The sequence below is a fragment of the Plutella xylostella genome, chromosome Z, assembly GCF_932276165.1.
Source record: "Plutella xylostella chromosome Z, ilPluXylo3.1, whole genome shotgun sequence".
Lineage (NCBI taxonomy): Eukaryota > Metazoa > Arthropoda > Insecta > Lepidoptera > Plutellidae > Plutella > Plutella xylostella.
The window spans coordinates 12207658-12221934 of record NC_064012.1 but is presented as its reverse complement, the minus strand read 5'-3'; the positions used below and the strand labels follow the sequence as shown (position 1 = coordinate 12221934).

Genomic DNA, 14277 nt, shown 5'->3' with positions numbered 1-14277 from the left:
GTTCGTTAGAGTATTTGTAGGGACATTGATGACAAGCTAACAACTCTATTGGTAGGAAAAAGGACGCGTTTGATATAAATGTATAATGTAAGTACCTATCTAGGTGCGTAAAGATATTTACTTAAGTACTTATAGAGTTACCTACATTAAAATACATACTTTATACAATAAAATATCTCCCAAAAACAAAATGGTAACTAAACTCATATTTCAAAGTCCGAAGTTAGGTTTCCTATCGAATCAGCACATAGTGTTAATACCCAACCAGTTTTGCTATCGATCCCGCTAAAGGTCAAGAATAAAGGCATTTAAAAAGGTAAGCATGCCCTGTGGTCCTATCCTTGCAAGATAGATTTCAGAACTGGTACACAAGCGGTGGTAAAAATTTAACTGATTTGCCCACGCCTTTTGCCTTTTGAGATTATTTATAATAATATAGGTACGAGGTACCTACATTAATTATTAACATGTCTTACAGAGCTGTATATTTATTTCTTAGGTACAGTGGTAATTAAGTAATTTGTTAAAATATAATATTATAAAAATATGCAAGTAAAACGAGACTAAGGTCAACTATTGGATCTAGTACTTACATTCATTATGACATGTACTTATGAATCGTATTGCACGAACCCATGGTTTCTGGTTGAATGTTTTTCTGTTTGATTTATTTAGGATATGGTAATGATTAAATACCTATGCTACGTCCAAAGTAGAAGCATAAAATAATTAAAATTGTACTTAGAAACCTCTGTCAACATCCCATCAACGCAATGTATGATCAATTGACCGAAGGTATTATTAAAATAGCACATAAATTGACAGGAATGTAGGCTAATTACGTTTTTATAGGCGCCGATGTAATATTTATTTCTCCTCACTCATTGGCGCCATGTCTAGGTACTTATTACTGGTACTTACTAATAACTTTAATAATTATAACAACACAACCAATCCTGTCCTGTGTAAATCTAATAAATGTTATGTGTTGGAATATTTCTTCTGTAAGGTTTCACCAAAGGTTTACTAAGGTTCATTTTACTCATATATATGTATAGGAAAACAGGCCGTGCATATTTTTTAGGTAAAACCGTCCAAAACTAAATCATTACAATCGTTAGTCAGATTAGTCCCAAAATCTGCATGTACCCCAGTAATAAAATATATTTTTTTAGGTCTCACAATTGGATTGTCCCACTTGTAGAGTCCTACGCACATTGAGTCCTACGCACGAAGGTCCAGGAAATACCGGTTTTAGACCTAATGACCCCAGACAAGGCAGGGGCAGACTTATTGCCTAACAAAGTGAGCAGTTCAATTACTATAACTTGCCCCCTATAGCGAGCTCTAGTCTCTCTGACAGTTACACTATGTTATGAATCGAATCTATTCACTCAAAATAAATGATATAAGAATTAAAAACTTTCAGAATTGCCTTTGGGTCTAACCCAGGCATTAACGCACTCTAAACAAAGGCACATTTCTTAATATTTAAGTATTTATTAGTTTTACGATCAAATTAAGAAACGTATTTTAAATCTTTAAAGCAATGTAACAGGCAATGGCACCGTACAGCGCTGTGATGTGTGATTCACATGGGCGCAATTAAATGCATTTCAGCAGATGTTGCGATGTAAACATAGGCCGTCTGGACAAACTGTCGACAGACGCCCAAAGCTATAAAGCCCCATTATGGCAACGAAATACATGTGTTAAGTAGGACCACTTCATTGTTTGTTATCGCCCTTTCACTAAATAGTATTAAAATTGAAAGTACAGAACTAGAAAAGATGCAAGTTTGCAGTTTTTTTTAGTTTTGGTTGATATACTTAAGCATAGAATAACGAGTACTACTTGTTATTCTATTATATAAGTAGGTTCTGTTTGATACACGCAGCGTTTTATCGTATCTTAAATATGCTGGTCTTAAAATATACTTATGTTTTTTTTACACCCATCATATTAATTAAAGCTTTAATAAAAAGTGGGAAGTCCCCCGCTTCCTCTTACTCAACGCCGCATTTTCCTTGTTTCTACTGGCATTGTAATTAAAATCAATCTAGATACTAATAAAGATAGCCGATGAAAGCTATGTCATTAATCTGCTCTTTGGTTTTGCTATTATTTTAACTCTAGAACTTCTAGAAGTAAATCTGTAGAAATGGAATATAATATCCCCCAGCAAACTACTTCAATTTGATACTTATTATACATATTTATGCAGACCGAAACCAATCACAATAAAACAATAAATTTACGCAGTTATCATGACTACCTAATACAAATCGTTCCTAGGGCTAATAATTATTAACCATACAACACTATAATTCCCATTCCCATTCCACGGGGAAAAACATCTGACAGAACCCTTATAACATTCGAGTGAAGGTAGTTTTTGTTTGTATCAGATGTCTTTCCCCGTGGAATGAGATATGGGTACAGACAGTGACTAAAATGAAAAAGTTCCAACGGCAATACAGGTGGAACTTTTCCATTGCTCGCCAGTGTACACTAAACGGTACTGACCTGCGCAGGGCCCCTTGTGGGCCATGGTGACGGCCTCCCCCGTGCACTGGGCCCTCAGCAGCCGACACTTGGAGGGGTAGGTCCTGCCATCTGTCCCACAAACCGGCTGGTGACCGTCGCTGATCTCGCAGGCTGATACCCGCGCGTAGCAGTACTCCTTGCTCTTACTGCTTGGCTGTTGGGAGAAATGCACATGCTGAGTCTGAACCATTTCGCTATCACTGTGCACGGCATGGAGATTGGCAACCATAAAATACTGTTTATTTATTTATCGGATAGTAAGCTGTGTACCTAAACTACCTTATTTGTATTGTTATGTGTTTTTTCCATGTATTTTTATTCTTGAAGGCTAATAAGCTATTTCTTTCTTTCTTTCTTCTTTCTAAATGTCGCAATCAGATGAAACTTCAGGTAGCCGGTAGTGGCTAGAGGTGTTGTGACGCTTCTTGGGGGACCCATATTCAGCAGTAGATTACGGTCTGGAGCTCAATCATGGAGACGATGAACATCATATCGGCACTGGGTCTCAATTCCGGAGGTTCGGAGATAAATCTCATAACCCAAGATATATCTCTGTTTAAACTCTCCCCTAATATGTCCGCTTATCTCAAATTTAACGTCAAACTCATAGAAGTTTTGACGTTTTACGTTTTACGCGAGATCGCCAGAATACCGTTTTTCCAATTTCACCCGAGATAAGCATCATCTCGGCCAAATCTTGGTACTGGAAATGATCTCTGTAACTCGGGAATCGGTTCCCTGGATATTCATCTCCGTACCTTACGAATCGATATCCTGATGATGATGATGGAATCAGATGTAAAAAAAGAAGTTTTATCCGTAGTGGCTGATTTATAGGTAGGTATTTCGACCTAAGACCCTCAAAAACTTGAATTAGGTAGTCTTTTAGGACTTCTCCCTACCTGCTAAGATGACATTAACATAATAATAATATGTAGGTATTGAGGTCGCTAATATTTTGTGGTAATGACGTAATACGGGACTCTTGCCGCAATAAATCGGTGGGCTAAATAGGCTGATCCCTAATTCAAACTAAGTATCCATTGCTTTTGTAGGTAAGTACTTAGAAAGCTTGATTGAAGAAATTGTGTTGTTCCTGTACGAAGAATAGATAAAATAATATTTATCCAAACTGAACCAAAACTCTTGAAGTTGTTATGTAAACAAACATTTTACGTTTGCTCCGGCTCTAGACTAAACTAATTCTAATTACTGATGGAAAGAAACAGGCTATGGATAAATAATAATGTAATTAGGATAAAAGAAGCAATTTAACAACTGCCTGAGCCGTTAGACAAACTTATTACATGATTCATCATTATAGGTAGAAAACCGAAGACTAATACTAGTTTTTATTCTGTGACTAAAGGTAGAAAATTCAATTTTGATGTTAAAATAAGTATAAAAATAGTTTGAATATCGACTCTAGTGTATAGTTCTAATACTATAGACTACCTACCTAAGATATCGATGTCGATTCTGAAGGCAGAAATTCTAATTTTAGTGCTGTCAGAACCTTAAATTCTTTGTTTATAATTCAAAATTATGAGTGCCTCCGTATATCTAATTTTTAAATGGTAAAATTTCTAAAATTGGAATTTATGCCTGCAGAATCGAAATAATTATTTCCGTATCATGCTGTGTAAATGTAAACCTACAAGACAGCTGACAAAAGTACAACCATCGAAGAAGCGCAAATAGTAGTGTGAGAAGCATTACCGTGGCTAATTTATTTTAGTCCTTATTAATCGGTGGGTAAGTAATTTTAATTCATTTCACGAATCGCCTGGCGTCTGCGGTTGTCGCCAGTCTGTATGAGACATACGCGTCTGGTCGATCACATCGATAAATATCTACATTGCTAGCTAGAAGTAGAAGGACAGACCTAATTAACGGTACTCTCTATCAACTAGGAACAGTAGTAAAAAGTTATTTTATGTTAGTGCCATTTTAGCTCCTGACTTTTGCGAAAAGGACACATGTAGGTACCCAAGTTTTTAACTGTGCTAATATCTCTGTAATTGGTGTCCTGAAAATACGTTGTGAATACGAAAATAATTGCATTCATTTTGGCTCAGACAGTGCGCCATGCTGTGTGGCCGGTGTCCGCTGGATATTAATTAGGTAGGTATACCGATAGGTGTTGAAACCGGAATCTCTGTAGACTGGTATTGTAACACTTTGTTTGGGTAACTGCGGTTTTGTTTGAGCTTTGAGCGAAACTTTTAGCATGTATTTATAGATCTATAGCTCTATTTCTTTAATATTACTTTGCTCGAGCGTCTTCTTTAGGCCTCTGAAATTGTGCATGTTTCGATTGTTAATTAGACACGATAAAAGGAGGGAAGGAACTTAGGTTTAATTATTATTATTGAGGGCAGAGAGAATACGTCTATGGGGATGAACGAAAGTTTTCGGCGAGATTTCAAAAGATCACCTTCACACAGGAAAAAACATCAAAATAATATTTAATATGTAGTTAGGTACTTAGTAGAATGACCTGTGAATCCTGATACCCCATTCAGTTTTTAAGGGAGCCGGTAGGGCGATGATCAGATGCGTGGGGGGTGTTTATGTAGAGCAGTGGACTTCTGCTGGCTGATGATGAAGGAGGTTGGTGGTTATTGACTTACCAGCTCTACACACATGGTTTAGTGTTTTACCGAAAAGGCACACATTTTAAATTGAGCCCTGTCAAAACCGCATCACTTTGACAGTGCTAAATTAAAAATTGGTGTTTTCAGAATAGCATATGTAAAGTGTACCTACGTAAAGTAGTGTAGATACTAAATAGCTAAAAGTATGGGTATGTCTATACATCTATACCTACTGTTTATTATGTACACCTATAGATTTTATTACTTAAGATATTTTTTGTAAATATTTAGGGAAGAAAACGGATTGGTCCTATGGTTTGGATGCAAGTATAACGTCAATAAGTTTTCAGCCCCTGCTAAATGCATCTGTTACTTAAACTTTATTGACATCTGAATAGCAATGCAGTAGGTAAACTAACAGGAGTATTTTTTCCTCTATGGAACAAGTACCTAGTAGATTACTGATTACATAGAATTCCTAGCCCGAATTCTACTTCATAGTAGTTAATATTCAATTATTGTACTTATTTAGATATTATTATCACGTTACTTACGTTAGGTACTTAAGTACACACAAAACGTTTCTATCGAAATATTAAATGCACCCTGTATTTACTTAAAACGCGATCTTAAATTCTGACTTTAACAAAAACATACACAAAATAAATTAAAAAAATGTTTATTACCTTCCCATCCGGCGTTGTCACTCCGTAGACATAGTAAATAACATTTAATAATGTAAAATAAACTACAAATACATTCGTGTACATTTTGGAAGTAGATACAAATATTATTATTCTAAACAAGAAGACACTTTTTCACTTTAAAATACGAAAACAATAGATCAACCAGGCCAAGAAAAGAACAAAAGGTTTAGTAATCTCATATTGGTTTAGTTCAGTTGTTTGTAATAAGTTTTTTTAAAACAATTATTTTAGTTTAGTATTTGGCCATTTATTTGAAATCCACTGATACGTATGCTATGTAGCTCGACTAGACACAGAATAAAATGAAATAAAGATAAATCCGGGCGACTGTGCCCGTCTGCCGGCTACAAGAAAGCGGCGGCGCACGCGCAACCCAGCCCCGCCCCGCCCCATCGCTTATCTTTTTTGACTCTTTCCTTTCTACCTCCTGGCGATGACAGTTATTATTGTTGTTTTGTTTGAGATAAAAACTTTATTTTCACATAACAAAATATACTTTATGTTTAAGCGCTCTGAAAGCGAAAAGGCTCGGATTTATAAGATTTGACTTGGCTGTAAAATACAGAGTCAAGGTCGTCATGATTTAAAAAAAATACTGTCAATGTCAAGCAGTAATGAAAATAAAGGAAGGAACCTCCGAATAATAACTTGAAGTTGCAAGTTGCTGTCTCAAAGCCTCCATTCCAAATCAAATCAATATTTCGGGTCAAGACTGGGTTTTATTGCTCGTCTTGTCTCGTGGTCGATCACGCAATGTATAATAATTATGTAGGTAAATGCTAAATGTAAGCGGTTTAACGATTCTGAAGACACAAAATATTTTTAGCGCTTTTAAAAGTCTGTGCTTTACACAAAAAAAACAACAGTCGTGTTTAGTATTCCCAAAAAACATGGTTTTTAAATTTAAGTAATCAAGCTTTTTGTCAGAAAACCCTACATTTTAAGCCTAGTAAGTATTTTATGTAATAATGCTAGTAGAATATAGAATAGAATAGAATTTTTAGTACTTACATTAAATTTATACGCAGTGTTTGACAGTTCTAAATTTAAGAATCGGTGTTTTATTTAAAAGTTCTTGTGTTTTATTTAAAAGTTCTTCTAACTTTGGATAAGGTTTAGGTTGAATTTTTTGTTGTTTTCGCCGGAGAAGGTAATTTTTCACGTAGTTAACTTAATATTGTTCAAGAGATTATCGATCGGTACCTATTAACCTTAAAAATATCTTGTAGAAAATCTCATTCTTAATTTTTTATGACTGTGCATGACTATAAAAAAAAACTATAGACTACGTTAACTACCTCTACCTACCTAATAAAAATACTTACCTGAGTACATAAATATCAGCGTTTTACCTACCAATAAAACGCTTATTAACTACTTACCTCATTCGAAGCCTAAAAGTGAGAATAGCGTGTCTATTTTTCTAGCTGTGGCGGATACGTTACGTCAGTTTCCGGAGTAATCCCCCGCCCTCTAGTTCACATTCCTTCCACCAGGTGGCGTGAGTTGACAATATGGCGACCGTAGAATTTTAAATCATTGCGTTCGAACTTTTACCAGGCAGAATTAAAAGTTAGGCTTCGAATGAGGTAAGTAGTTAATAAGCGTTTTATTGGTAGGTAAAACGCTGATATTAACTCACTGTACCGTCATTCGAAGCCTAAAAGTGAGACCTGTTTGTTATCGCCTGGTGGAATGAAGGTGTTTACCTATGTTGGTAGTAACCTACTAAATATTATAAGGTAGGTATATGAATGTAATGTAACGCCAATGTGATAGCGTAAGTATATGTACTTATAAAGATTTGGATAAATGTTGAAATAAAAATAAAGAGTACGCTAACTTTCTTTCAGGTCTTTATTTTATCCATAAATTAGTTTAGGCTGTGCCTGTGATCACTTAATCAGGTCTTGCAGAAAAGTAAATTATATTTTATATTATTATAGTAATCATTATAATTGAGTCTAATGTTATACATTCAATCAGGTTAGATGAGAATGCTCAAGCTTACTTAAAATGAATTTTAATGAAAGTGATTGATAAATACTTATGTACTTATAATACAACTCATATAATATAATCATCGTATGTATCAGTAATTTCATGATTAATCACGTATTAGGTATAGTATTTATACATATAATCAGTTTGCTATGGGTGAGAACATAGCCGACACCACGTTAGTTTGGGAAGGAGATGAGCGTATCTCCCGACAATAATAATTTAAAAAGGTGTTTTGTGAGCGCCAGTTCCCTCGGGCCAGGATGTCGTCGAGGGGGTAGTTGAGAGCCCAGTGCTTGGAGGCGACCGCGGGGCGCACGCTGCCCGCGCTGGCGCGGATGCCGGTGTCCGCCAGCACGCCGCGCACCCAGCCGGCCAGCACGGCGCGGGACGCCGCCTTCGGAGTGCCGCACGCAGTTATAAATAAATTATTGACCTTGCACAGATATCGTCGTGTTGCTGACAGGCTGATCACTCTCTTTACCCAGTATACCGGGTCTAGGGCCAGTTGATCTTGGTTTGATGTTAGACGCCACCCTGACTGCCTCACGTCAACTTTGTCGGTCTTTGAACCGAATATAGGCCACAGTATGATCTGATTATCTGAAACAGAGCAATGTTGGTCGTCAATTGCCAGTAGCGTTAAGTCATGGACCCGGCGACCTGAGCAGAGTAGTAGCAGAGTAGCCGCCCTTTTGGAGCTTTGGTATAAGTTGTTAGGATCTGGGCTATTGCTGGTCAGCCATGATGTAAGCAAGTCTGTGTCCCAAATAGGAGGCTTATTAGCTACTTTTGGTTTTTGACTAGATATAGCTTTTAAGACCTTTTGAACTAAAACATGTGAGCTCAGTCGTTCAGAGATTTCAGGATTACAAAGTGTAGAGATTGCTGACTTGTACACTAGAATTGTATTATAGGAAAGCTTTTTAACTTGGTGTAAATCTGCTAAATACCTAGCTAGCTGAGATCCAGAGGGATTACTTGATAAAACATGATTTTGAGAACACCATTTTAACCACCCTTGCCATGCATTATTATATGTTTTAGTAGTAGAATCACGCCAACCTGATTTAAGCAGTTGTTTCTGTTGTGGGGTCCAGTCCGTCAGGCTGTGGGTCCACCCCCACATCTCCACACCTCCAGGGTCATCTCCAGCACTTGCGGCGGTGGCAGACCCGTCGACGTGTCCACCAGCACTTGGTGCAGACGCCGAATTGTGAAGGGAGGAGAGAGGGCACGATTCTTGATGTCGGGCCTCCAGGGTACCTTCTCCCACACTGAAGCTACTATTAGGTACACTTCCGTCGCCGTGTTCAGGTGTAATGCCAGCGAGTAATGTCATTCGCGGCTGAATGCGTCGTGATGATGAGCATTCCGATCCATCCTGTCGAGGCTGACGTACCGCGGCACCACATGGGCCGAGTTCGTCGCCATCGGATCTATGCGAGGCGTTCCCCATTTTTTGAAAATTATTGACGTTATTTCTTGAAGTAGATGCCATTCGGGAGTCTCTTGAAACCGTGAGAGGTGATCGCTGTTCAGTTTCCCTGGCAGGTGATGTGCAACCACGTGAATTTGAAATTTGTCGAGAAGCGCGAATATCATTTTTGATACGTGCACGAGTTTGGCTTCGTGGGTCTGCCAGATCCCTGACATCTCCATGTCGTCGAGGCGAGCTCCCCATGCCAGGTTGGAAGCGTCTGTCGCCAGTAAGTGATGGACTGGTGGTGCATGAAGCCGGGACTGGATTGAGTGGTTTTTCGCCCACCATTTCAGTTCTGCAAGGGCGTGCTCTGGGAGAGCGACACGGTGACAATAATCTAGCTTCAACAGGTAGTTTTGGAACTGAAGGAGGCTGCGATGGTTTAGCCGACCTCGCGGTACTGGAAAGCTGGCAAAGTTTATGAGGCCAACCAAGCTTTGAATCTCCTTAGGGGTTTGCTATTTTTCATTCTAACACGAGGTACTTCTTTGGTGGCAGCCTTGAGATATCGATCTTTACGAGCCACTCGCGTGGCTGCAGGTCTGGTATTTTCTGGATGTTTATGAGTCGGAACTTCGATATTTGGACATGTCGCATGGTCCCATCGCTTTTCGGTGTTAAAAACATAGGGGAGATAAAGCTGGGGGAAAGCTGCGCGCTCTCTAAAACTCCCGATTCCATCATTTCTTTCACGGCTTGATTCATTTGTGGTGAAACTGGGGTCCTCCAACTGCGTTTTATGTTTTTCGGAAGGTAAAGAGGAGATTTCTTTCCGAAGGGAGTTTTGTAGCCCTTTACAATGTTTAATAGGGTTACTGGAGCTTGCAGTGATTCCCATGCATGAACACAGCCAGCTAAGCGATCTGCGACACGCGTCATGTCCGAGTCAGAACTTCCTTTTGCCACGAAAATTTTTAGAGTTAATGTTTTGGTTTTTCGATTAAATTTTGCCATGTCCATCGTCATATTGAGACTTCTGACGAAAAGCTCTGGTGTCAGGTCTATTCATTCTATTACTGTGGTTTTGCGCAAACCGTTTGTTCTGTCCTGGAAAAGCATGACCAAATCCCTGCGGGGGATAGTACGTAGGAACAGGCAGCATCCCTTGCGTAGGGAAGTACATAGGATACGCACCTTGCGCAGGCGGCATACTGTATGCAGGTCGGCCGTAGTAGGCTTTAGGTAAGTCAGGTTGATAGCCCTGCGCGGGCGGTTCAGCACTTGACGGTCTAGCTTGCGCAGCCGGCCAGTTGGTTTTTTGTGATGGGCCTCGGGAAGGCCAAAAAACTTTGTTCATGCCGCCCGCTTTTTCAATAGCAGATGTGAACATATCCTTACTAAATAAGGAATCACAAGTGGGTGGAATTTTGCGCAAATTCGAACGAACATATTTATCTTTAACATAACGCAGAATGCCATCACGCCTTTGCTCTATCGTATCAGCCCTATGGCCACAAGTAAGTTGAAGTAAGTCACCGGAGATTTTATTAAATTTGCCCTCAATAAAAATCTCATTTACTTTATCTTTTATTGTCGAGGACGACAGCTCATTTGTTTTTGATGCCCACTTTAGAAGGGCCTGAAAACTTGCCTGCGTGGCATCCCGTTGTTTCAACAGAGCTTGTGTTAATGCAGCATAACTTCTCTCAGAAATCACCAAATTTGGAAACCTATCGAAAGGTTTAACCTCGTCATTGCATTCGAGCTCAACAAAACCGGGGGTAGAACAATAACTTTTTTGAACGTCTGAGTATCGAACATCACTCCACTCTGGAGTATTAAAATGTTGCGCTGAGTTTAACAACTCAATATGATTCTTTGATGATTTTGAAACTGAGGGTTCCTTTAGCACTGTACTCAGGGGTAACTCGAAATTTGCACACGGGTCAGCGGGGCGTTTGTCATTATCATCATCAGAAAACAATTCACCACTCACATTTACACTGACTTCGTCCTCACTTGCTTGTCGAAAATAAGGCGCCTGATACGGTGGGTAATTAGGATAGGTATTTACAGACATGAAATGTTGAAAACATTCTTTGGCCAAGTTTCGCAATTCTTTATCGGATTTTTTACATTTTCCTCCCTTAACAACCTTTCCAGGCGCCTTACGCTTTCTACTTTTCTTAGGGGCTGTATCAGGACACGGCTCGTTCACCGCATCAGGGGGATTAGCATTACTTTCAGATTCGGAAGATGAACTTACAGAGCTACTGCTCTCCGAATCACTCATTATAGAGTACGAACGGTAATACCGTTTAAAATAATGATTGTTATTTACTCACCGACTTAAAATCACTTGCACTGAATTTATTTTATTAAATTATAGGATAATCAAGTAAAATATCTTAAGAAACTGACTTTAATTTTTCCCAACCGATTTTTAGGTTAGGACACGTCCGCACAGTGAAAAATTAAAACCGCCAATGATTTAAAATTCTACGGTCGCCATATTGTCAACTCACGCCACCTGGTGGAAGGAATGTGAACTAGAGGGCGGGGGATTACTCCGGAAACTGACGTAACGTATCCGCCACAGCTAGAAAAATAGACACGCTATTCTCACTTTTAGGCTTCGAATGACGGTACAGTGAGTTAATAATCATTGGTGGCATAAATTTTCTCTATATTTCATTTATTTACATTCACATCGGTTTAGTACAGACTACTTAGCGCTCAATTTAGTGCGCCGCCGCGCCGAGTGACTGCGAGCAGTTAGCCGGGTCCAGCAGACATATGTATCCTTTGCACGATCCTATCACCGTACCGTATCTGCGTATTGTATCAAGCGCCGTATCAAGTTGTGGACGCCTCTGATTTGCTCTATATCCGTATCTTCACAATAGTCATAACTCCTTTGATGATCGGGCAAAAACTGACATGAGACGGCGTATCGAGATCGCGTATCATTAACCGTCCACATATGCGATCTTGATACGCGTGGACGATACGGATGCGGTGATCGGATCGGGCAAATGATACATGTCTGGACCCGGCTTTAGCCTACTGGGATCGCAACTGAAAGAAATTAAGAGTATCCACTTCAGACTGGAATTACTGTTTCAATGATTGGTTTAATCGAATGAAAAAGTGCATTGAATGTCACGGAGACTATACTTTGAAAAACAATAAAAGTAAATAATATTATGATATCTTTGTACTTTTTTCTATTCCCGATCATTTCGGTATCGCCCTCGTAATGAAGAGAATTTTATTATTTAAAAAACATTGATGAAAACTCTAAAACATTTCATACTTACTTCCTCAAAATACTTGGAATGTTCACAGTAATGAATGTAAACTAATGGCGGACACTCATCTATGTACAGTGCGTCTACCGCTACACCTCTCATCAGAAACAAGAAAAACATCTTCTCAAACAAGTCCAGCGAGTGATTGCAAATGTACTCACTGATGTGGAGGAATGAGTTGAGAGGGGCATTTTTACTATAACTTGGTTGTATTCCACCAATTTTCTCTAGTGTCACATGAAAATCTTCTGTAATATTAAAAAACTCTGGACCCAAATCTGACTCTAGCAAGCAAAGAACTATATCCATATTAAAATAGTGTGGCTTACATGCTAATAAAATGATATCTTTGTTAATTTTATCTCTGTCAGTCACTGGAAGTAATATTTTGAATATATCTGCAGATCCATGCATTAAAGCCACTTTCAATGCTATATCCCCATCCTCATTCTTAATGTGTGGATCAGCTTTGTTGTCCAGAAGATACTTGACCACCTCAAGAGCATTGTTCTGTGTGGCCAGCATCAGAGGAGTCTCCCCATTCCCTGTGCATATGTTGACATCATTTATAAAAGGTCTCAGGGCTAGCACAGTCTCCATGCAACCTTTAAAGCAGGCGAGATGCAGCGGTGTGTACAGAGCCTCATTCCAGAGCTCAGCCTGGGCGCCCGCGTGCAGCAGCTGAGCCACCACCTCGTGCTTCATCTGAAACGCAGCATCATGCAGCGGAGTGTCACCATCAAAGTCCTGCACATCAATGATTGCTCCATAATCCAAGAGTAGCTGCACAAACTCTGTTGAACCCTGCGCGCTGGCGACGTGTAAGGGAGAAACCATTTCAGTACTGGCATAGTTTGCTATATCTTCAACGTTTTCTAGTAACGCTTTAGCGGTTCTCGTGTCGTAGTGTTTGAGGATAGCCAGGTAGAGGGCAGTGTGGCCCTCGAAGGTCTCAGCCAGCGGGCGGCAGTCGGGGTGAGCGAGGATTAGCTGCAGGCTCTCGTAGCTCTGGTGGGCGGCCGCCTCGTGCAGGCACGTCCAGCCTCGGTTGTCTACACAGTTCGGATTGGTCTTCTTCAATAAACGCTTTACGTTCTCGACGTCGTTGTAACGCGCTGCTAGATTCAACGTGTTCGAGGAGCGCGGATTAAACGAACTGAAATCCATACTTAGTTATATTAAAATATCTAATAGAATTGAATTATGAATTAAAGTTTATTTCAATTTTAAATTGCATGGCAAAATAATGCAAAACAAAAATCAGCTGTTTGTGACATTGTCAAATCCTTGTACTACGTTGCAAAATTTATAAATAAGTAGGAAGGTACTGTCGTCAGCCGGATTCGACTACAAAAAATGTTAATTAAAAAAATATTATTTTATTCTGGGATTATATTTTATAAGGGGCTTTTTAGTGCTTCAGGCTCAATCCGTTTCAAAACTCCATAATCCAAAAGATCAGAAAAGGGATTCTCCGCAAAACGACCCTACAAAGTGTAGGGGTAAGAATCCCCCTTTCCGTTAGTCTACTATTTACGGGTCACTCTGTATAATGTTATTCCCGCATCCTTACACGGTTGTCCCGTAAATAGTGGACCAACGAAAAGGACCTCAGGAGAATAATCTGAATAGGTACGTTTACGCAGCCTATTCCGAACACTAATCATAACCATAGACCAACATAGCCATGA

The 14277-nt window shown here is 39.3% G+C and overlaps 2 protein-coding genes across 10 annotated transcripts in view; both read right to left on the bottom strand.

Moving 5' to 3' along the window:
- Positions 1-6173, bottom strand: part of LOC105388140 (SPARC-related modular calcium-binding protein 2) — a 16222-nt gene extending 10049 nt beyond the window's left edge. For 3 of the 8 annotated variants that reach the window (XM_048632786.1, XM_048632787.1, XM_048632783.1), the window contains exons 1-2: positions 5831-6171; positions 2527-2701 (exon numbers count right to left, since the gene is read on the bottom strand). In XM_048632786.1, coding sequence (XP_048488743.1) covers positions 2527-2701; positions 5831-5914 — 259 coding nt within the window. In that variant the 5' untranslated portion in view covers positions 5915-6171. Of the gene's footprint in view, positions 1-2526; positions 2702-5830 lie in introns of all 8 variants that reach the window. The other 5 variants (XM_048632784.1, XM_048632785.1, XM_048632788.1 and 2 more) reach the window with 3 other exon arrangements.
- Positions 6040-14277, bottom strand: LOC125491257 (ankyrin-1-like). Of its 2 annotated transcripts, none has more exons than XM_048632790.1 (2): positions 12596-14277; positions 6040-8455 (listed from the first exon to the last, which is right to left on the bottom strand). In XM_048632790.1, exons 1-2 carry the CDS (start codon positions 13751-13753, stop codon positions 8399-8401), a joined length of 1215 nt encoding a protein of 404 aa, XP_048488747.1. In that variant the 5' UTR covers positions 13754-14277; the 3' UTR covers positions 6040-8398. The 2 variants fall into 2 exon arrangements, with proteins under 2 accessions (XP_048488747.1, XP_048488748.1); XM_048632791.1 differs by lacking the exon at positions 12596-14277 and adding an exon at positions 8918-9776.

Bases quoted from the DNA above. Each gene is read 5' to 3' on its own strand.
- LOC125491257 (XM_048632790.1), bottom strand. From the start codon at position 13,753: ATGGATTTCAGTTCGTTTAATCCGCGCTCCTCGAACACGTTGAATCTA. The intron at 8,456-12,595 runs GTAAGTATGAAA...GCTCTGTTTCAG, and splicing joins ATTCCAAGTATTTTGAGGAA to ATAATCAGATCATACTGTGG.